At 42.2% G+C, this 22,747-nt stretch overlaps 1 protein-coding gene across 3 annotated transcripts; it reads right to left on the bottom strand.

The window, feature by feature from the left end:
* Window positions 1-913: 913 nt before the first annotated feature.
* XPC (XPC complex subunit, DNA damage recognition and repair factor) lies at window positions 914-22,685 on the bottom strand. 3 transcript variants are annotated; one of them, XM_054035292.1, is made up of 17 exons: window positions 22,595-22,685; window positions 21,841-21,979; window positions 18,095-18,302; window positions 16,895-17,022; window positions 15,175-15,298; window positions 13,701-13,785; window positions 12,032-12,189; window positions 11,685-11,805; window positions 9,963-10,052; window positions 7,985-8,878; window positions 7,313-7,473; window positions 7,096-7,177; window positions 6,468-6,602; window positions 5,614-5,783; window positions 5,145-5,238; window positions 4,017-4,106; window positions 914-2,597 (listed from the first exon to the last, which is right to left on the bottom strand). In XM_054035292.1, exons 2-17 carry the CDS (start codon window positions 21,953-21,955, stop codon window positions 2,385-2,387), a joined length of 2,868 nt encoding a protein of 955 aa, XP_053891267.1. In that variant the 5' UTR covers window positions 21,956-21,979; window positions 22,595-22,685; the 3' UTR covers window positions 914-2,384. The 3 variants fall into 3 exon arrangements, with proteins under 3 accessions (XP_053891267.1, XP_053891266.1, XP_053891265.1); XM_054035291.1 differs by lacking the exon at window positions 22,595-22,685 and adding an exon at window positions 22,153-22,235; XM_054035290.1 differs by lacking the exon at window positions 22,595-22,685 and having other exon boundaries at window positions 21,841-22,146.
* Window positions 22,686-22,747: the final 62 nt, after the last annotated feature.

Below are 22,747 nucleotides of genomic sequence, written 5' to 3'. Positions count from 1 at the left end.
ACAAACTTGCTGTGAGGCCTTGATCAAGTTGCTTAAACCTTGGCATACATTTCCTTATTTAACTGCAGCAACATTTCTATCTCCACCACAATTCTTTGAAAGGCATTATACAATGGAACTAGAACTATTGTAATGGTTCTCGTTCCATTGGATTAAATATTTAAGGGCTTTGGGCTTAATTCTACAATCAGAACAATTTTAAGTATGGATCCCCAATAGCTTACTTTGTACACAAATAACATGAAGCAGAACTCCATGTAATGGGAGGTGCATTTTCTTTTTAAACAACATAGCCAGAATTGGTGCTTTCATTGCATATATACAACCAAGGTTTCTATACTAACAACTGCAGCAATAAAATTTCTCTTATGCTGGTTGTACAGGCTAGGAACCTCCACCAGCGATACAGTCCAAAATTCAATCTTCCATTTATGCCTAGCTGTCACTCCATTTCAGACCCATTTAAAGCAAGGGAAAGACTCCAAAATTTCAGTTAGAGTTGGATTCTAGCCCTTACACTGAAAATGGTTCAGGGTGTGAGCATGTCCTCATATGTATTTGCACAGGAGGACCCAGACCCTGAAGGGGCCCTCTGGTAATTACTGCAGTATTGTCAAATCTTGCAATACAGAGTTTTTCTTGAAGCCTCATCTGCAGTCAAGTAATTACCTGAGAATCTCAGCTTTCATTTAAAAAAAGTTTTTAATCTTTGTTTAAAAAAAGCTTCAAGAGCAGAATGTAAAAAAACCCCAAATTTACATGTTTTGAACACTTAGGACTGGTGATACTGCTGATGTAATACAAAAGTGTGATAACTAAGCTACCTCAGGGTCACTGCTTTTTTCCTTTAATAATTGTTCATTGGGAATACAGATAAATGACCCATAGAAATAACAGGGACCATACACAAGACTGATCTTTGCAAACACTTTATTTTTTTTCCAAAAATTCAGTATAAAAATATTTTTCTAAATATACATAAGTACTAAAGCTTTTTTTCTTGCATTTTTAGCCTCTCCACTAGGATTACAATGAGTTTGAACTTGTGGCATAAGGCAAGGAAGCAGCAGGCTCTTAACATTACTGTATTCCCACCATAACTAGGAGTTTTCTTAAAGAGAAAATTTAGGTCCATTTAAGCCCAACTATAGGTTTTCTAAAAAATAATTACAATCTATCATTTCATTTTTTTTTAAATCCCATAAACAGTTTGCATGGATTTAAACATTCCCTTACAGTGTTTAGAATACAAACCCAACACGGTGCTGCAGAGAAAGTGAAACTTGCTATAGATCATGGGTAACAGTTTCAAAAGTGCCCAACTCCCACTGACTTTTACTTCTGGCAATGGTGCTCTTGCAAATTTTGCACCAAACTAAACGTTCCTTGTCTGCTCTCATTGTCTAAGCTATGCCATATGCAGACAGTGAATAAACATTAAGGGTGACAAGTTAGTTATTTTAGTTTAATGATAAGGTGGTGACAATATAAAAAAAATCTTTAAAAAAATGTAACATGACAGTGTCCCAAATTATCTCAAGACTTTTCTCTCTCTCTCTCTAGAAAGGATTATGGAGGCAGGGAAAGTAAAATAAGTCAAAACTATGCTTAAGAAATCTCTGTCCTTTACAAAACATGTAAATATTAGAGATCTGCCAGGCTCTGAGGTGCTACTTGATTCTTTACATTTCATCCCTTGTGATGATGGACTACAAATGTGAATAAAGGAATCTATTGCACTGCTGATTTGAAATAATATGGGTTAACTACCTATAGCGATAATAGGCCAATAATAGAGTACACAAGGGACTCCTGAATAGCAGCTACACATGCTTCTGTTTGTCAGTAAACAAGACTTGGGGGAAGGAGATCGTGAAAGTGATGCAGAGCTAGGTATACTGCAGGGGTGACAATACTTGTCAAAGGGGAAGAACAGCTGCAATGGGTCACTCTTCTCAGAAGGTATAGGATATCGACAAGTCTGTTCCTCAAAACTCCACAAATAAAAAGGTTATCCATGACTCCAAAAGAAATAAATCCAGTTTCATATTTTTAGAACTCTTAATGCTGGATCAGAGAAAGAGGCTTGAGATTACACTATGGAAAGAGTCCACCTCTGACCACCAGAAATGCTTATACACTGGAGGGCTGAAAACACACACCGGCTGGTATGCTCCTGTTGTGATGTATTTTTATCTACCGCCACATCTGCTCTTTGCTCTAATTATATAATTATGACTCATTCAGTCCCAAGTAGACAACTAGTAGAAAACATCAAACATTTTCTAGCTCTGAAATTATTTACAAGATGGTTTTAAAGAAACCAACCACCTTCATCCTTGCATCGGGAAATTGAATGCAAAGGGTTTAGCACTCAGTTCTGGTCACAACTTCTCAAAGGGGAACAAGTGTGCTACTTCTCCTTTCTTTTCACGCTTGCTCTTTCTGCCTTTTTTCTCTTTTCTTTGTTCATCCACTTGCCGATTCTGAGGCCAAGAAACAACCACATCTTCGGCTGGAGTCTCTGAACTTGGCTCCCCTTCTTCATCAGAAGAAAATCCAACTCCTTTCTCCATCGTGGAGCCGGATGCCTCACTCTGGAAAAAATAAGCATGAATATTAGGGGCAGACATGCCAAACCCACAAAAAAACCCACAGAAATTGGGTTTGTTTTTGGCTTAATTGGCTTGTGAGTTGTTGTTGCCTAGTAGCTTTTTTTTTTTTTTCCCCCCCGATCGGCTCCTGGCAAGGAGGGGGAGGGAATCTGGGGTGCAGGCCCACCACAGTCCCACACTGCACCCTGCGGGGGATCTAGTCACATAGAGTATTGGGGTTCTTAGGGATTGGCTTGTTTGGGCCTTGTTTTGAAATGGGATTAGCTTGATTTTTTGGCTTATTGTGAAAGTCTGGGTGCTTATTTACCATGTGAAAGTTGGCAACTGTGGTTAGGTGGTGTTTTTTAAGGGTCTTTTTTGTCATAATATAGTCTCAACACCATGGAACATGCTGCTGTAGTTAGCAGGAGTTATCTATAACAGACAAGCGGTACATTTTATGTAATTCTCTACACAAAGCAGTATCAGTCCATGTCTCATATGTGCAGCATTAATTCAAGTTCAGAAAGAATATTCACTAGTCAAGAGAGTGTAAGAATAAACCGGCTTTAAAATCTGACTTATCACCAAGCATGAGGAAAAACATATTTAAGGACAGAATCATTTCACTTCATAACCCAAACCAACACAGGTCACTTTGCTCCTCTGAAAACTACAGGTGTGGTTTGGACTAAGAAATCCAAAATATGAAGTGGCTATGTCAGAAGAATAGGGCCAAAATATAAAACCATGTTGCCTGGTTGCGGAGTGCTCATCTTATGTTAAATAGGGATGAGATTTCAACTGACATGATTGAGCTGAATTCTTGTTCAAAACCCAGTATGAACTCCTATTCAAAGTTAGTGTGAGAAGAGGGGAAGAGAGCTTTGCGTGAAGAGATTTTGGAAGTTCTCTGATGTATCAATTGAAAATTTAAGATTTTGGGTATAAAGCAAGACAGGGTCAAACGCTGCTAAAGATTACATGCGTCATCCATCAAATGACTAAGCATGTAGTGATCTTGACCACCAGCAGCTGTGTTGAAAGAGATGCAATTCGGCTGCATTAATAGAGAGGACAGCAATGGTGCTCGGTTAGCTTCATCTGCTATGACAAGCCCAGAAGCGTTTCACAGGCTGCAACTAACACATGGAAAAGCCAAAGGGAGCACTAGACAAATTACAATGTTAGATATATTTTAAAATGAATCGAGGAAGCATTTAGTTGGGCTTCTTACCCCTCCCCACCTTTGACATTCAGAAGGGTCAAAGCCTGCTCACATTAATCATTTGAGCTGTCCCATGAGCAAGAAGAGATTGTAAGAACTGAGAAAAAAAAATAGACTCAAGAATCCAGTGCAAATTCTACTGCTATCATTTTCCTTAGTCCTTACTAGTAGCAGATATACACACAGATTCTTACCTTTCTGCAGTAGCGTTGCTTCAGTCTCTCTCTTATGAGAAGTCCTTTTGCCAGCAATTTCCAGTTCCCCAGTGCTCTCTTCTCTCTTTTCTATGTGCAATTATTATTTCAAAAAAATAAATCCTTAAAGTCAGGAATTCTGATATATTCAGACCCATATAAACAGTCTTTGGTGTTTAAACAAAACAGAAAAATTCTGTATATTAATTTAAATGTATTGCATCACTCCTGAGCATTCAGTAGGCCTATTAACCAATCATCATTATATTTTAAGAGGTATCTGTTTGTACAGGAATCGTATTTATTCCATCATACCCTGTTTCCCCGAAAATAAGACAGTGTCTTATATTAATTTTTGCTCCCAAAGATGCGCTAGGTCTTATTTTCAGGGGATGTCTTATTTTTCAGAAATGAAAAATGCCTTATTATCGGTGGATGCCTTATTATCGGGGAGGTCTTATTATTGGGGGGATGCCTTATATTACAACGAGAGGCAAAACTGTAAGTAGGCCTTATTTTCGGAGGATGTCTTATTTTCGGGGAAACAGGGTATAACTTTATACCATTTTACTCACTATCAGCAGCCAGTATGGCTTTTTGCAATGTCACATCTCACAAGCCCAGCAGTGTCAGGATTGGCCAGTACTTCTATAGGAAGCCCCAAAAGAACATGTCAATAGATGCTGCAGGATATGGGGCATTCATCTCTGAGTCAATACTGAATTGGGCACTTTTCTCAAAGTAAGTACTGAATCAATGCCCCACTATCCAGGGCTGCTGGAGGGGCCATCATTTGGATTAAATACAACACTAGTGTCATGGCCATTCATAACTATTTTTGAATGAGCAGGGATGCTGGCCCTCGTTCCCTGGCAAATTCCAACTTGGGTAATTATATTGTGCCTAAAATTTAGCCCAGGGTATGGACAGACTAAAGTGCTTTGGGATCCAGCTGGACAAGTGGTTCTATTGAAATGTAAGATTGTGACCACTACACATTTACATTGGCTCAGCTCTGTGTTTAATGCTTGAATAGCCCCCACATTTGACTGTTACTTTACATAACTGTAAGTGAAGGTAACTTATTGTTCAATATAAAAATAAAGACCCCGTGAAAATAATTCTCACCTCCTTTTCCCTCTTTTCTATCTCCGCCTGTTCATTCTCCCAGGCTGCGATGAGCACCTCTTTGTATTCTTCACAGACTACGTAGCCATCAGTACTGAAAAAGAGAATACATTCATCTATCAGTTTATGCATCCGCAAAACAGGCCAAGTGCTAGAGGAAGAAAGGAAGCCAGCCAATACATATTGATGCATCATAGACAGAGAAAGCAGAGTATCTCACATGACACATCTGCAAGGGTGGTTTCCCTACTCTTCCAGAGCAAGGGCAGGCTGCTAATGGAAATGAAAGGACAGGCTGTTGAGCTGAATTCTGTGATGTCACGTGCCACAGCTTGCTCTGAGGTGTTCTGCCTCTACAGCAGCGGACAGTGAAAATGGCATGGTATAGCCCCTTAGCATGGAGCACCCACCATGCAGTTTACAAAATCCTCACAAATCAAACAAACCAGAAAGCAGGCACATCACATACACTGGGTGTGAGTAGCCACCATGAAAATCAAATCCAGTGATGGCTTGAACACAGTCAATGTCCAGTTTCCGTGCCACTCTATGCAGGTTGGGAAGCTTTAGCTGCACACAGCCTATTGGTAACATACAGGGCAGGAAGAGATACACGTTTCCATATTCATTCCGGGGAACCTGTTTTTGAAAAATGAAAATAAAAAGTGAAGCTCATGCTCAGTCAGAAGATGAATGGAAATTTCTCCTCTCATTCAGAAATAGATACATTACAAGTGTCTGCTTAGTGATCCTTATTCTGAATGTCTGATTAGCGACATCTGGCAACAATTCTTTAATATTCAGGACACAAGCCATATTTTCAGGCATTGGCCTACACTTTGCAACTACACTGACAACCCTGGTTTATGGTTACCATCTGTGCTTCATAACTAAGGGCTTGAAAATTAAAATTAAAAATTAATCCAGAATATGGTGGGGTGTGAATTTCAAGCAGATTAACGATTTCCAATTTTCTCCATAGGTGGATGCTCTTACACCAGAACAAGACTGCCTTATTCCAAATTAACTTAATTCACTTCCAAAGTTAATCGAGAATAACTCCCCATGTTTGCAAGCCCTGAATTGCAGGCACAGAACTCCGTAATTATTTCCAATCATAAAAATGGAGGCCTACTTAAGGTGTGACTAAAATTTGGGCAGTTAACCAATATAATCTACAAATCCCAGAACTTTGGGATCCAGAAGCTGCAGACTGATCTACCTCGAACACATAAAGATGCTCTAGAAAAATAAAGCCTGTGTCTTCATTCCAGATTTTTGCATTCACCCCACACACACCACCCTCTCTTCCCTCCTGCCTACCCTTCCATCCACTGCCACAGGAGGCTGGTACTCCTCTGTCTGCCACAGGCCATACAGCCCCAAATCGTCTTTCTCCCTGTTTGAAGGCTCTGCCAGTCGTGCTTTCCTTGCCTGGTTGGAATATCCTTTCACCATCTGTGTAAACACAATGGCTGCATTTGTCACACTTTAGAAACAAACAGACACTAATCAGGGATCTCAGATTTTATTTAGGAGACCGAAAGAGAAGGGTATGGGAGGAAAGGAGCGCTCATTCTATAGCTTTGACATCTGTAACTTATAGCTTATGCTTGATGCACCTAGGCACGTTGTGAGCAAGTTGGGGCCAAATCCTCCAATTCAAGGAAGGATCCCGGAAGGCTCTGAACAGAATCTAACGAGTGCAGTTCTGCTAGGCAGGAGGCCTCCAAACAGGGATGGTCCCTGAGAGTGTGAAGAGCATATAGTGGAGTTCTGGTTAGAGCTGGCGCATGGCTGGCTGATGGATCCACAGCAGCAGGGCAGCTCCCTGCAGCCTGGAGAGAAAGAATCCTGCCCCCCAGTGCAAATCTTGTCTGTGTAAAAGGTATAAAAGCAATGACTATTTATCCAGAGGGCAGTGCAATCACGTGATTCCAAGCTCCCTTACCTTATAGGGCACTTCCCCAATCCTCACCACTCGAGCTTGCTTCAGCCAGGTGTCCCGGGAGTGCAGTGTGTGCACACAGTCTCTAAAGACGCCAGAACAAAAGCAACTGTCTACACTCTTTCAATGGATTGCAAAAACACACAGAACTCTTGCTGATGTTCAATCAATTTAGCTACCTATATAAATTTTTACAATATGACAAGCATGTATGTCTCACCTGGAATATACTGCCTCTCCTCTGCAGTATCCTAGGATAGCAGCAGTCTCAGGATAGATGGCCTCATATTTCAGGATATGCCTCTTCAATGCATAAAGAGGGTGATTTTTGTACTCTCCAATGGCTGTCGGCAGCGGTTGGTCTTGAAGCTTAACTAGAAACTGCATGACCCATGCAAATAATAGTGAATTCAATGGTCTTTTGCACCAGCATTTTACAAAAAGAAGAAAGATTGTATTATAAACTTGATCCCAAAAAGAATCAGAAACCCATACAAAAGCAGGTAATCCAAATGACCAAAGGCATCCCTGGTGGATCTCCTTTGGTGTTGATGGAATTACACCACAGATGAACTTGGTCCAAAGTGTTTAACGACAAGGGCAATGCTGTTCTATGCGACAAATTACAAATGGGTCTGTCCTCTGCATTTGTTCTCCCCAGATTCTCTCCTAAACAGCCTCCATTTTATTTTATTTCTTGTAACTAACATATATATATGTTCCCCTTAGTGATCCCAGATTTAAAACACCCAGATATGATTACAGCAAATTTTCTGGCACCAAATCCCAGCATCCCTTCTCAGGGAAAATCTCCCAGGGAGTTTTGCCAGATTCAGGATGTCAGGATTTGGCTCTTGGTATGAAATGACCCAAATATCTGGTGTTCATTTACCTCCCTTTCTTCCTTCTTCTCTCTTTCCACAAAGGGGCTTCTATATGGCTCCAGCGTGTCTTCCCACCACTGGGGATCCACACGACATTTCCTTGTCAAAGTCATCCATGCTGGGTCGTACCTTTGTGTTACGTCCTTTACGTGCCCATTGCCGTCAATCCCCACAATATAGGAAACTGGCTTGGTGGCATATTTGAAACACATAGAGGGCTGGCCAACGATGCCACGAACGCAGTCCACACACACCCACCTGTCTTCCCGCTCAACAAAGATTTCCAGCCACTGATCTGTGCCTGTCACTTTCACCACCTCCTGCTCCCCATCATCGTCACTAGATATGATTTTGTTCCTCTTCCTGGGTGTATTAGAAGAGCCTGGAGAAGCTGCTTTTGCCAGCAATTGCTCATTTCCACCTGAATTCTTGGGCCCCTTTGATTCCAAAGACCTGGTTTTCCTGCTGTTTTCAACCGCTATCCTTGCTTTATGGGGCCCCGATGATCTTTTCTGCTTCTTAGACACAGTTTCAAAATCCTCATCAGAGAAATGACTGTCCTCCTCCTCCGAAGCCTCAAACTCAGAATCACTGCCCTCATCACTTCCACTCTCCTCTTTGTAAGACACTTTCAAGGTCACTCTTCGTCGGCAATTGTTTCTAGGCCTGTGCGCTCCTTCCTCTTCCCCGAGGTTGCTTTCATCATCACTGGATTCCTTTTGTTCCTGGCAATCCTTGATCACCTTTGACTTACTTTTCCTTTTGGTTCCAGAGGTGTTTGATTCCTTTTCAGCTCCTTCACTCCCTGACACAGTCTCCTGTTGCTTGGCTCCTTTGCAGGAGCTTTTTCTTGATGGAGCCTTAGGGTTTTTGGCAGCGTGCTTCTTGCAGGAGCTCTTGCCCTGAAAACAAAAGAGGCGATCTTGATTTTTCTAGAGTAAATAACTCCAACTTCTACTAACTGGGGTAGGTGGAAGCGGAACAAAGCTTTGTGAGTACAGTACACTGCTGTTAATATGCAGGTTTTAGGGAACCATAAGTCAAACAGCTGGGGAGGGCCATTTGGTGAGCTTCAAGAGGCTGTACTCTGTGTTCCTAACCCCAGAGAAGAAAACACTGGCTAGATACACGGGCTGGCTGGCTTTAAAGGATCTGAGCTTGTTAATTAGGGTAGGTCTACACTTTGCTTACCGCCGGACCCGGAGGTAAGCAATCGATCTTCTGGGATCGATCTATCGCATCTTGTCTAGACGTGATAAATCAATCCCAGAAGTGTTCGCCGTCGACGCAGGTACTCCAGCTCGGCGAGAGGAGTATGTGGCATCGACGGGGGAGCCTGCCTGCCGCGTCTGGACCCACGGTAAGTTTGAACTAAGGTATTTCGAATTTGCGTACCTTAGTTTGAAGTGGGGGGTTAGTATGGACCAGGCCTTAGTCTCCATCACAGATGTCAGAGATGGAAAAGACCTATTCAATCATTCAGTCCAACTCTAGTGTTTCATACAGCCTAGTTTTAAAAGTCCCAAGCAACTTGGTCTCCAAAGAAAAGTGGTGGAAGACATTCTACAGCTTAAATCCTTGTCTCAATCGCACCAGTTCAACTTGGTGTGGCTTTAAACTGATTTAATTTATACTGGTGCAAAGGCTGTGTGGACACTCTTACTTCGGTTTAAACCTGGCTTATTTCTATTCATCTTAATTTGAATAGAAACATGTATAAGCTAAACTGAAATAAGACATTCAAACCAAAATAAGAGAGTGTCCACACAGCCTTTACTGTTAGCTAAATCAGTTTAACATCACACCTTAAGGTAAACCCTGGCAACTCTGCCCTAATACAGCTCATTGTCAAAGATTTTTCTGATATTCAGCCTAATTTTTTCTTCTTCATTAACATCATGTGACTCCAACCGATCATGCTCTGGGCCAGAGTGTGGACCCCTAAAATAGTCAATTCCTTTCTTTCACAATCCCAATGAACCCTACCTTTCCCGCTGGCTCTTTCAGGGGAATGGGTCGCAGAGACAGCACAAGCCGGCACAGCAACTGTAACGCTCGTAGAATAAGTAAAAACATCTATTTAAGAAAAAAGAAAAGACTTGAGGTTGGGGGTGGAGGGTGGGGAGAGGGGGTTGGTTTTTTAAAGTATGAACAGCCAGCTTAAAACCACATTGGAGCCAAATTTTAACCCAAAAGTCAGTTTCATCCAGATCTTTCAATGTGTGCTGATAAAGATTCATTTCTGGTACTTACATTGCGCCCATTACCACAATGTCAATGTCTCACAATATATGTGTTTATCCTCATGTTATAGATGGGGAACAGAGGCACAAAGAGTTAAATAACTTGCCCAAGATTACAAAGGAAGTCTGTGGTGGAGCAGGGCCTTGCACCCTGTTCTCCCAAGTCCTAGTCTAGTGCTCCAACACTGAACCGTTGTTCCTCATTCCTGAGGTAAACGGAATGAAAGAAGACAAAGTGGCACCTCTTTCAAGGACGGATTGAGTAAATTATGTATGCTAACAAGTTGTTACTATACAGAAACATCTGCCATTCATGTGAACACTGCAATAGTAATTTAGTAACTGTAACCTAGTATCAGTGGTGACCTGCTGACTGTTTTGTTATGTGGGAGTTCAGCAGAAATGGGCAAGAACAGATAAATTCAAACCAGAAGCGTTCAAACTTAGGCATGGTTCACTTTGTCTGTGCTCCTCTCCCGTCAATGTATGTAAACATGATTCCTCAGTTCCTAGCTAGAGGTACTTCTACATCTCCAGCCACAGCAAAGACATTCTACAACTAGATCAAGGCTGCAATTTCCCAGTTTCCAAGGACCATGATGGATTTGGGGGCAGAATGCCTGCAAAATGGCAGTTCACATGCTGCTCTCCCAAAGAATGGGAAACCTTCCCTCAATGTTCAGTTTTATACTCATGAATTATTTTTCTTTAACCAGCAACCCCTATGTGAACTGGAAAGATATGACTCTAGTTTGCCCCCATACCCCAGTTCCAAAGTCACAGGCTGACTTATTGCCAGATGCCTTAAAAAACAGTTGTCAGTTAAAGCCTTCAGGCTGCTCTAAATCACACCTGGCTGCCTTGGCCTCAAGGGGTCATTCTGACTGCTGAGGATTGCCTCAATGCAGTGACACCTTGATCACAACTCTTTTTTCAGGTAAACCCCTTAAACCAGGGACCAAGAAGGGGCTGTGTGACCCCAGGAATCGCTTTACAAAAGAGGAATCCTTAGGGAGCTGGTTAATTTGTCTCTGTAGTTGCTTTGCACTGCCAGAGCAGACTCGGGGGTAATGATTTTGAACAAATGCACATACTTATCTGTGAAACCACCAGCATCAGGACCGATTACACTAACCCACTTGGATATTGCCTAGAACAGAGGGTCAAAATCACCAGGCCTTCAGTTGGGTACAGCTTAGAACCAGGGCCTAATCACAGCAGAACCCCAGTGGGTGCTTGTTCAGGTTATAAGGCACATATGTCATTCAAAGCACAGAGGCTACGTTCAAAACAGAAAAAAATAAAGAGAAAGCAGAGGCCCAGAGATGATCTATCAGTTTTCTTCAAATCCAGCCCGACCCCTTGAGCCTAACCTGCGACCTCTACAGCAGCAATACTGCCCCAGTGATTTGGCATCCAAACCCAGCAAGCAACCTCAGGAGCTTCCAGACTTCAAGTCACTCACATGGACCAACTCTTCATCATCTCTTGCAGCGTAGATGGCGAAGCGTCTCTCTAAAGTGGACTGCAGGTTCTCTCGATCATCAACAGAGAGTTCAGTGTTGATAGTGAAGGTTGCAACAAACCTTGAAGAATGACAAATTCACCTTAGTGTCCAGTTTCCTGAATAACTTCTTCATAGTTCACCCCCCTAAAAAAATTAAAAGGGGGGGGGGGGGATTTTCCCCAAACTAGTATTTAACAAGATAAATCACTTGAGCTTGGGTGACTACACTCATCAACCCTGATCTCTCTCCTTGTGCTGCATCAAAAATTAACATGAGAGAGCTGGTTTATAAGGGAGATTCTTACCATTTCACCAAGTTGGAGAGGTAGAGAAGGTCTACACGACCTGCAGGCACTTTAGTGAAGTGGGTGGGGATGATGGAAAGGCCAATAGCCTGAAGATCTGGCTGGTTGCAGACCCTGTTCCTATAGAAACCATTTGCTAGCAAACATAGTAGGTGAACCTGGAGGAGATAGAAAATAGGTTTTAAGATTGAAACAGCCAGTGTTTTTGGTACAGTTAATGACTTTACTCCTCCATCAACAGCCAGGGATAGGGCAAATCCAAAGGCTCTTCAGCTAATACAACAAGCCATATTAATTCAGGTGCAACACCATTACAGTTAACATACCAGCATGAATCTGACCCAATAGCTATATGAGGAAGGAGATGCCAAGATTCTCAAAGGAGTTGTGGCCATGTAAGCCAGAGGAGAACGTGGCCTTTTGTGACTACAATTTCTGTAGCCTCCGTTGGAACAGCATAAATTCTGTCTTTCAAATGATCAGTTCTAAGATTTTTGTTTCAATTCCCTCTCCATGACACAATTATTAGGGAAGTGAAATAACGATAGCTAAAATAGGAGGAGCAAATTTTAAACTATACCTGAAATTAATGCAAAATGAAATGCCAGTTAAGTTCCCTTTTTGACAGCCATGCATCCATCTACCATCTGGAAACACTGATGAGCTTTGTTTTAAACACTTCCCATCATTTGTTTTCTAGGACTAGGCACAAAACAGATACAAAACCAACTTTGTGTCTTGTTCATTTGAAACAACTGTCATTGCTTCACCTGAGAGCAGAAGCAATATTCATCTCCAAAGGCAATTTCAAAGTCAAAAGCTAGTCCTTATTTTAAATACTTTTCATTGTACTGGATTTCCCACCCTTTTCCCATAGCCAGTACGGAAACAGAAGCTGGAAGGAGATCCGCCAATAACAAAACAATGATAAAATCATGTACATATGCCTTCCTAATTTAACTCCATGTATCTAGGTACTTATCTGGCTACCTTCACCATATCTGTGCACTACACAATAATGGGTTTATTCTTGCAACACTCTAGTGAAATAGGAAAGTCATATCCTTGGATCTAGCAATAGGGACCTGAGGCATAGAGGAAATCTGTGTCAAAACAGAAATTGAACCCAAATCTCCTGAGCCCCAGTGCCTTGAACACAAGGCCATCTTACCTTTCAATGCTCCAGAGGAAGGTGATAAAGGCCCTGATCCTCAAAGGTATGTAAGTACTTAACTCCCATTGATGTAAATAGAAGTTAGGTGCCTACATACCTTTGAGGATTTGGATCAAAATCCCTTTGGTGCTCATCAGTATCACCAGCCCCAAATGTGATGAACAGTTTAACTCCATGAATATGAGCAGGAATCACCCCAGTTCAGTAGCTAATCCTATATACACACACCACTGACATCTATCTTGTTCCTGAATTCCAGTAATGCAGATTCTCCAAGCGGCAGGGCATTCCAAATGATGGTCAGAGAGAAACCTGTATGTGAATTTGATTGGAACTTTACTTTCCTTTTTCCTTTTAATTTCTAGGCATGTCCATGGATCATACAGATCAGAATTGGCTCTGCATGTCATTGTGCCTTTTTAATCACATACCACAACTGTTCTGAAGTCTTCATGATCTGTACCCTCTCTGCCATGTTGCTTCTGTGACCCTCACCTTATGCGTATCTTCATGAACCTCCTTGTTGAAGCGTTTCATCATTCTCCGGAGATAGGTCTCAAACTCGGCTTTCCTTTTCTCTCTGCAAAGTGTTATAAAATAAATGAATGCTGTAATGCCCTATGGACCTACCATTCCAGGTTTCTGACCAGGACTCTGAATAATCAAAAAAAGAATGCGTCAGAGAATCAATTCCAGGTTTTACACGGAGACCCGTGCATGCTTTGGGAGAATTCAGTCAATTCTATGCAAACAGTCATGAGGTGCAGATGTGATTAAAAAACCGTGAGCTCTACATACCTTACTACTGAGACTTAGTGCCTTAATTTAAAGAGCTGTCAGTGTAAGGGGGTAGAACAAACTAACAATAAAAAAAATACTTAGTACTTATTTAGCACTTTTCATTAACTAACTAACTACTCATCTCTCCCAATACCCATGTGAATTAGGAAAGAAAAATTCAGCATACAGGTAACAAGATTCTACCTGTAACTAGTATGCACAGATTTATAAGACCAGATGTAAATTCTTAGCCTGGCTACCCAAGTTTGTGACAGGATCTAAAAGGGCTGTTCCTAACTGAATTTACTGATGGGGTACTACTATATTAAAAAAATCTTATGGAAATGGGAAAAGACAAAGGAGGTATATACCGGGGTGGCCAACCTCTGACTCTGGAGCCACGTGGCTCTTCAGAAGTTAATATGCGGCTCCTTGAATAGACATTGACTCTGGGGCTGGAGCTACAGGCGTCAACTTTCCAATGTGCCGGGGGATGCTCATTGCTCAACCCCGGCTCTGCCACAGGTCCTGCCCTCACTCCACCCCTTCCCGTGCCCTCCCCGGAGCCTGCAGTGCCCTCGCTCTTCCCCCGCAGAGCCTCCTGCACACCACAGAACAGCTGATCGGAAGGTGCGAGGAGGGCGCAGGAGGTGCTGGGAGCTGCCAGTGGGTGGGAGGCGCTAGAAGGGGGGTAAGTGATGGGGGGCTACTGATGTATTACTGTGGCTCTTTGGCAATGTACATTCGTAAATTCTGGCTCCTTCTCAGGCTCAGGTTGGCCACCCCGATATATACAGTTATAGTACTGTATAATTACATTACAACAGCCACAGATCTCAAACCGCTTTATAAAAGTATATACACTTTATACATGGGGACACACAAAGGCACAGTAAAGTTAAGGGCTTGATTTTCTAAGGTGCTGTGCACCGTGAGTTCCCATTGACTTCAGTTCAAGTTTTGGATGCTCAGCACATCTAAAGATCAGAGGACAGATCCTCAGATGGTCTAAATGGTCATAACTCCAGTGACTTCAAGTCAATGGAGCTATGACCATTTACTTACCCCAACTGATGATAAAGTCATACAGCCAGACAATGATCAGAGCTGGAACCTGAGGTCTCCCAACTCCTGCCCCTCCTGCTCTACCCACTGGCCTATGCTGCCTCCCCTGTATAACTGATCTTACCTTCTCTCTCTTTTCTTTGCCTGCTCTGGAGTTTCAATTTCTATCTCAACTGGTTGGCTGGGCAACATCAGTGCAGGAAGGGCAGCAGCTTCTCCTGACTTATCCAGGACAGGATCTTCGAGCTCTGGAAATGGAAAGTTAAAATTAATACCCATGGAATCAATGGCCCTGGGGAGTCTCTCCTCTCAAGTTCATCTGTTCAAACATAGCCAAAGTTGGACTGCCAAAAGTCGCTGCCATTGGGTGTCTCTTTAGTAACCTATGTTAAATGAGCGGATATTCTGTATCTAAGGTATTCATGGAATGCCAGTCGCTTTAGTATCAAGGTATTGACTCAGTCCAGTTTCTAGCAGACAGGTCTCCCTTTCACTACACTACCATCACAATCACATCACTTTAGCAGAAAGTCGAAAGAACAAATAATTTCTTCCGAAGTGGGTTGAGGAACATTGGTGGAGCAGCATAAGGGAAGCTTTGCCTTGCTATGGGCCATGCTGCGTTTGTTGTGGGGACAAAGCACTTGGGTTTCAGATCAGTCTCTATGGCACCTTACAGGATCACTACATTTAGACAGTTATTTGTAAAATTATCTTCATTCATATTTTCGTGGACTGGGTGCTCCACATTAGGTAGGAGCTGAGAATGCAGCCTTCTCTACAGCGCTGCAGCCCTATTTAAAGTAACATGTTCTGGGGCTCTACCATGTGTCCTGTGGTAGAGAGATATTATTACGTACAGTAACAATGTCAAAATTCTACCATAGCCTTGGTATTCTCGACTTCACCCTCTGGCTTTTGGAGCTCCTCTTCCCATGGTGCCTTAGTCTTAGTGAAAGATTTAGCCTGAATGTATCAGTTCAAAATGACTGGCAAAACTCAGGAATGTTTTTAAGTAGAGAGTTCACTTCAGTAGGCACACATTTACAGCTACAAGACAATACAATTCTGGTCTTCACAGCCTGGTTTGATGGCCAACTAACTGGTATCTGACTGAATGACTTAACTTGGCTAGTCCCCATCTCTAGGAAATCACAGTCTGATTCTTTTGTTGGACTCATTCTAAGCTTCTCTCGGCATAAAGTGATATTTCATATTTACAAATAGTTCAGAGTGCCACATATTGGGTAGCAGCATTGCTACACATGTTAATAGGTATTAAGTGCATAAAGATGCAGAGCTGTTCTGCTCACAGACACTGGCAGCCAAACTAGGTGGGTCTTAGTAACACCAACTACCATACATAAAAGGGTCTCTACTGTCTTTCTGAGGCAGACTGAATGAGGGGCAAGACAGAGAGGTTCTGCAGGGAGCAATCCTAAACTCAGGGGCAAATTCTGCTAGGAACCTTGTGTTATTTAAGTAAGCAGTAAAGGAAATTCCAGAAAAGGGGTAAGGCTGCCCCTTTATCCACTGTTTGTGCATGAATAATATGAGGCTAAAATACCACCTGTTGGTAAGTATATTGATTTTAGTTTGGACCCATCTTTAAACACCCATGAACACTGGGATGTTCAAAATCTTGATCTGTATATTAGATTAGATCCTTTATAAATATTTATATAAGAGATTCAATAAAAAAAATCTATAGCTGTAATAGTGACTGTAGAAACTATCTGAATCCAAGAGAGGTTGCACCAAAATCAAATAAATCATCACTGAGAACAGTATATGACAATATTTAAAGCATAATAGTTGATAGGGCCACTGTAAAAGACTGTTACCTTCCACATCCTCCCACTCATCCTCACTTCCATCTCCATCATCATCATCATCATCATCATCCATTTCTTTTTTAATAGTTGACTGTCTCTTCAAAGTCATCTCCTTCTGAGAGGGGCTCGGTAAAGCACTATAAAGATTACAAAAGACAACAAAAAAAAGGCTTTCAGAGTTGCAGTGTGTAGTTTGTTTGCTAGTTTGTTTAAAAATTGGAGGAAAACAATATTAAAATAATAGAAAAACAAATACAATGTATCTGTATTAAAAATAACAGCTGCAAAGCCTTAAAATATTTGACAAGCAAAGCACAAATGCAAAGAATGTATCTGTACTTGTAAAGTAAAACATCTCTGCCATAAGTAGAGGGAGAACAGTACATATGGGGAAATATTCTTCCCAGTGCAGTGTGTAATGTAGGTCCCCATCTTGTAAGGATCTTCATGGAGATGGATATCTGCACCCTCAAAAGATCCCAGGGAAATCAATGGGGCTCTACATAGATGCAGAGGTTCTGTCTCCATATAACATTTTGCAGGATCAGGGCTTCACAGAATTCATGCACTGAACTGTTAATCTTGCTGAAGCCTCATCAATATAAAAAGAATAGGAATTAGAACTGTGTCTGTTTTGCTATTTTAGTAAATTTTGTTCAGGTTGGCCAGTGAAACAAAACTGATCAGTTTCACTTCCTGCTATTAGTCCATACAAAAGCATCTATTGACATTTTTAAATACAAAATGTCATGGAATCATAGAAGTGTAGGACTGGAAGGGACCTCAATAGGTCATCTAGTCCAGTCCCCTGCACAGAAGGCAGGATTATTACTTCCTTTGTTGCAGTTTAGGCCCATTTCTTCTTGTCATAGGTTACATTCCTCCTCCCTACCCTCATTTAAAGACAAACAAACCTGAATTTTTGACCTAAATTACTTGACAACTTCCATATAAAATTACAATTATTTGCACTAAAACTTGGAAATGTCTCAAATATTAGCTTTCCACCCAGAATGAATTCCAACGGCCTGATCCTGCAAACAACCATGCACCTGAATAATTATGCTCAAGTGCATATTGGAACTATGAGGTTATTAGTGTGAGTAAAGGAACATGTGCGTATGTGCAAGATCAGGCTCTAACTAAACACATTTAACAGTGAATACAATATTGTTCCAGACTGTTATGCTGATGCTGTACATAACTTACCTGCACATTTCCCCTTTGTTACGATTCCCTTTGTTTTTTACATCTATGTTATTTTCCTCTTTCGCTACTGATTTTGCTCCTTTTTGCCTTGAAGATCTACCTGGCAGGCTATGAACTTCAGTGTCACAATCTCCTTTCTTCTTATTATTTCCACCAGAAACTTTTGAGAGATTCTTCTTCATACTGGGCTTTTCCTCTTCAAAATCATCTGCAATGGATCAGAGGGGAAAAATACATGTCAAAGAGCGAAATCCTAGCTCCACAGAACTCAGTCAATAATAAAACTCCCAACAACTTCAAGGGAGCCAGCATAAATCACTCATAGGCTGCAGGGAAAAATGAAGGCTTAAAATGAACATACTGCCTATGAGAATATTTTAATAACAAATGTGAAGTCTTTACCAAAAAGTGCATTTGAAGCAAAACCATCAGGGAAATTTGGCAGCCCAAAATACACAAGATAGACAATACCTACCCTTACCTTTGATGGTGGATGAAAAACAAATATTGTAATCACCTATTGCAAAAGGCTTTTTTCCCCAGACAAGTGGAATTTAGCAAGAATGATTTAAAGCACCTCTTTTCTGAAGATTCTCCCGTAACAATAGCAAGATGCTTTCCTCATCACACCTGGGTGAAACCACTGTGCCCACTGTGATGGGTGCATTATACACATATGAGATTGGATTGATGGGCACAATCCCCTCATGCAATGTGCTAGGTTTTCCTCCTTTTTTAGAATATGGCATGGTTCCACATAATTTATTTTATTTGGTATCCAGTATATAGAAATAGTCATTTCATGTCTATAAGTGGTTTCCAAAGCCACTCTATGTAAGGAAAAAAATGTCAGTTACCTAATCCCTTATGGGTTATTCCATGTTCCAGGGAGGCTGCTGGTGTCCAAGTGACATACACACTGTTCCTGAAAACACTCACATATACAAGTTACTTTACTCATGCATGTAGCCCCTCTGAAGTCAATGCATGAGTAATAGGGCTATTTGCATGAAGACACTTACGTGTCTAACTGTTTGCAGGATCAGGCCCACAGATCAATGCATTCTGGGTCAGTATAGCAGAGAAACACCAGCCGATGTAATTTTGAAGGAGCTGATTTCCCCCCCCACCCCAACGCTACGTTTACAATAATTTACTAGCTGAATATTCCTCTGCCTGTGGCTATCTGATATTCAGCTCATTACTTTGTAATAATCCCACCTTGAAGAAAGCTTTGAAGGTCACTTTTAAGATCCTCTGCATGTATAGAGCTAGCTGCAGGATTAGGACCTAATTTTTATTTCCTAATAAGTAGAGATTATCAGTTATAAAATTACAGCTTCTGGAAGTCTGAGAGAAGCAAGAAAACTAGAGAGATCTCTGTTGACTCTGTTTATCAATTTTACTGAAACAAGCTTTCTTATTTCAAGTCAGTACATATACGACCAAGCAATTGCAAACCAGTGCAGTTGTAAATATATATGAGAAGCAGAGTTGCCAACTCTTATGATTTTATTGCAAGTCTTGCAGTATCTGCTGTTCAAGGCACAGCAGAACTCACAACACCGGAGGGAGGATGAGGGGGGTCTAAGGTGCCACCTTTGCACCCTCTTCATACTGGACTGCTATGGAAGCTAGAACGACACCCAGCATAACATAGGCAGCCAAGCAAAACTTGAAAATGTGACCCAAATGTATGATAAATAATAAATAACAACACCACTTCAGAAGGCAAACAAGAAGACCTTCTTATGTTTTTACAGTCTCATGATTTTTAAGCCAATACCATGCATTCTGGGGGCTTGAGTCATGGTTTTGAACATGTGGGGTTGGCAATACTGCAATGGTTGGTGAGCATCCACAATGGACCCAATTCTGAGACCAGTAATATTGGTTCAAATTCAATGAAATTTTTAAAAAGCAACCTTAAGAGAAAATTTACTGAGAGAGGCTTTTGTACTTTAAACATTCCATTTAAAAAAACAAAGGCCCCAATCCTGTAAACTGCTCTGTAACACCACACTCCTGAGCCCACAGAGTAGCCTCCTGTCTTTCATAGGGTTTTACATAGACACCAGGGTCCAATAACATTCTATCAAGGCCTACACTGATTCCAAAATCATAATTTCTTAAATGGTGAGTTTATGAGAGGCCTGATTTTCTGAGGCTCTTTGGGTATCCTCAACTCTCACTGAACAGGAGTTAAAGGTGCTGAGCACTTTGAAGGACCAAATCCAATATGTTGGACAGAGCAGTCACAAAAAAGCAGGACAGTACTCTGTGAAAATTTAGGGTCTCTCTCACACGTTAAGGAATGATAGACTGCTTGGAACTCTCACCACATCATCTTCTACACCAGTGATTCTCAGACTATTGTACTGGTGACCCCTTTCACATAGCAAGCCTCTGAGTGTGACCCCCCTTATAAATTAAAAACACTTGTTTATATATTTAACACCATTATAAATGCTGGAGGCAAAGCGGGATTTGGGGTGGAGGCTGACAGCTCGCAACCTCCCCATGTAATAACCTTGCGACCCCGAGTGGCCCCAACCCCCAGTTTGAGAATCCCTGTTCTACACCTATGTGAAATCCAGAGAGAAATAACACGCATGGAAGATGTGGTGAAGGAACAGACGATACCATAGTATAATATTAATTATGAGCCGGAGTGTTGGATGCACAAGAAATATAGGCTCAGGCCTTAAGAGTTTATAGTGTTTTTTTCAGTTGGCCTTTTCCACAAGCCGATGTACAATCAATCAAATTCTATTATTTGCATTAAGAATGGCCTGAATTCCATGCTTATATTTTACACAGATAAGATAATGCCCTAAAGATCTGTTAAAATGACTTGTACTTACTAAAAGCCACCAACCACAATCTACCCTAGAACCTTTCATTTTTCTTAGCTGCAGCTGCCAGACCAATTCATTTGATCCTGCCCTCTTTCATTGTGACAAAGGAAAGGTTTGGAAATCTTGGATTGTCTACTGACAGCACTAAGAACTTCTCTCAATTCTAGAGAGGAAACTATCTTGCTTATGTAACATCTGTACAATTTAAATGAGGCGTACAAAAAAAGCTAAATCAGTCATGATCACATGATTACACATTGTATAAGGGACAACATATCAGCAGATGGAGTTAAACACAAACACTACATTATTTAGTGGCTATGAAAACAGATTGTGTTTTTAAAGGGGTATATCTGCTGTTTAATATTCCAAACGCTCTATTAAGCTTTAAACAGAAAAATAGAGACAAAAACAATTCTAAATAAACTTTTACTTTTTTTTTTTTTTAACTCCTATAAAAACCTTACAGGAAAACTGAAGTCACAGAATGAATGCAGCTAGAAATAAACACTACGGGGGAAAATTTGGTTTGTTCTTCACAATCTAATTAGAAATGCACTTTGGACAGCAGGCCAGAGGCTTGCAAAAACAGTAACATTTAAATGAGGGGAAAGTCCAAAAAATCAAGTAAGATTTTAAATGTCCTATAGAAATATGGTACAAAAAATCCTTCATCAGCACAGATAGATCATTTAAAAGTCATTTTTAAAGTAATTCCAAAGGAGCATGTTGGGGGAAAGGGAAATCTCCCCGACTCCCTCCAAATGAATCTCCCTCCCGCAATCTGGTGCCAGGGGCTGCTTCTCCTTGATTTTATATTCTCCGTGATGCTTATGCAACTGCTTGTAACAGACTGTGGCCTAAGAAAGAGTTTATTTCTACACTCACCCTCTGATTCTTGCCTGTGAGTTTGGGGGGCCCTGGTGGCTGCTGCAGCAGGCTCTCCCTTGACTTTCTTGTTGGCAGCCTCTTGCTGCAGGGAACCTTTGCGCTTCTTGCCCATGCTGTTTCCTCTTCACAGCTGCGTCTGTCAAGGGGAGCAACCAGAGACTGGTGGGGGGACACAAAGCAAACACGGCGGAGATGATGAAGGCAGCCCCCCTCCTTTGGCAAGGCCTTTGCACGCTCATGTGCACCCTCTGGCCTCCCGTCGCTGCAGAAAAGCCCAGGGGAGGCTGGGCTGACACAACCGGCTCCTACCTCAGTTCTCTCCTCCCCTTCTGCCTGACGTCTCTTCCGTCCCAGCCGGCTGGGCTGCAGCCCGCAAGGGCGGGAGATGGCGGCGCCCGTCACATCCCGTTTGTGCAGAGCTGCCTAGGGCCGGATCGCGGGGCTGCCGTTGCTCCGTGCGGGGCGCTGCAAAGGCCTGTTGGACAGCGCTCGCTAATTGCCCCTTCTTGGCAGCGGTTGTTCCCATTGTGCCCGCTCTGCTCCAGGCTGGGCGAACGCCGTGTCCCCGTTACGTGCCCCCCGGGACGGGAGTGACTGCGGGCAGGGGCTAGACGGGCTACCCCGGTCACACGTGCCAGTTACTGGTCTCCACGGGCCACGCAGCTCCCAGCCCCGAGCCTGCCTGGCACTAGCACGTGCCCTGCTACCACCCCGCCCCGTGCGCCTGCCTGGGGCAACGCTGCTGACGCACCTGGCGCGGTCACTGCGGGGCAGACAGGCCGTGGGCTGACCCACGCTGGCAGCTCTCGCGCCTACTGGGGCCATTCTAAAGTAATTCCAAGGGAGCCGGTGGGTACGGCCGGGCAGTGCCTCAGTTTGCCCATCTGTAATGTGGGTCTTCGCC

This window comes from Malaclemys terrapin, chromosome 7 (genome assembly GCF_027887155.1).
Source record: "Malaclemys terrapin pileata isolate rMalTer1 chromosome 7, rMalTer1.hap1, whole genome shotgun sequence".
In the NCBI taxonomy this organism is placed as follows: Eukaryota; Metazoa; Chordata; order Testudines; family Emydidae; genus Malaclemys; species Malaclemys terrapin.
Note: the sequence above shows the minus strand (reverse complement) of the source record. Positions and strands in the feature narration are given on the sequence as shown.

Excerpts from the sequence above, each read along its gene's own strand:
- XPC (XM_054035292.1), bottom strand. The coding sequence starts at position 21,955 with ATGGGCAAGAAGCGCAAAGGTTCCCTGCAGCAAGAGGCTGCCAACAAG. Across the intron at positions 18,303-21,840 it reads TCACAGGCAAGAATCAGAGG|ATGATTTTGAAGAGGAAAAG; the intron begins GTGAGTGTAGAA and ends GATCCATTGCAG. Across the intron at positions 13,786-15,174 it reads GCAAAGAAAAGAGAGAGAAG|AGAGAAAAGGAAAGCCGAGT; the intron begins GTAAGATCAGTT and ends AACACTTTGCAG.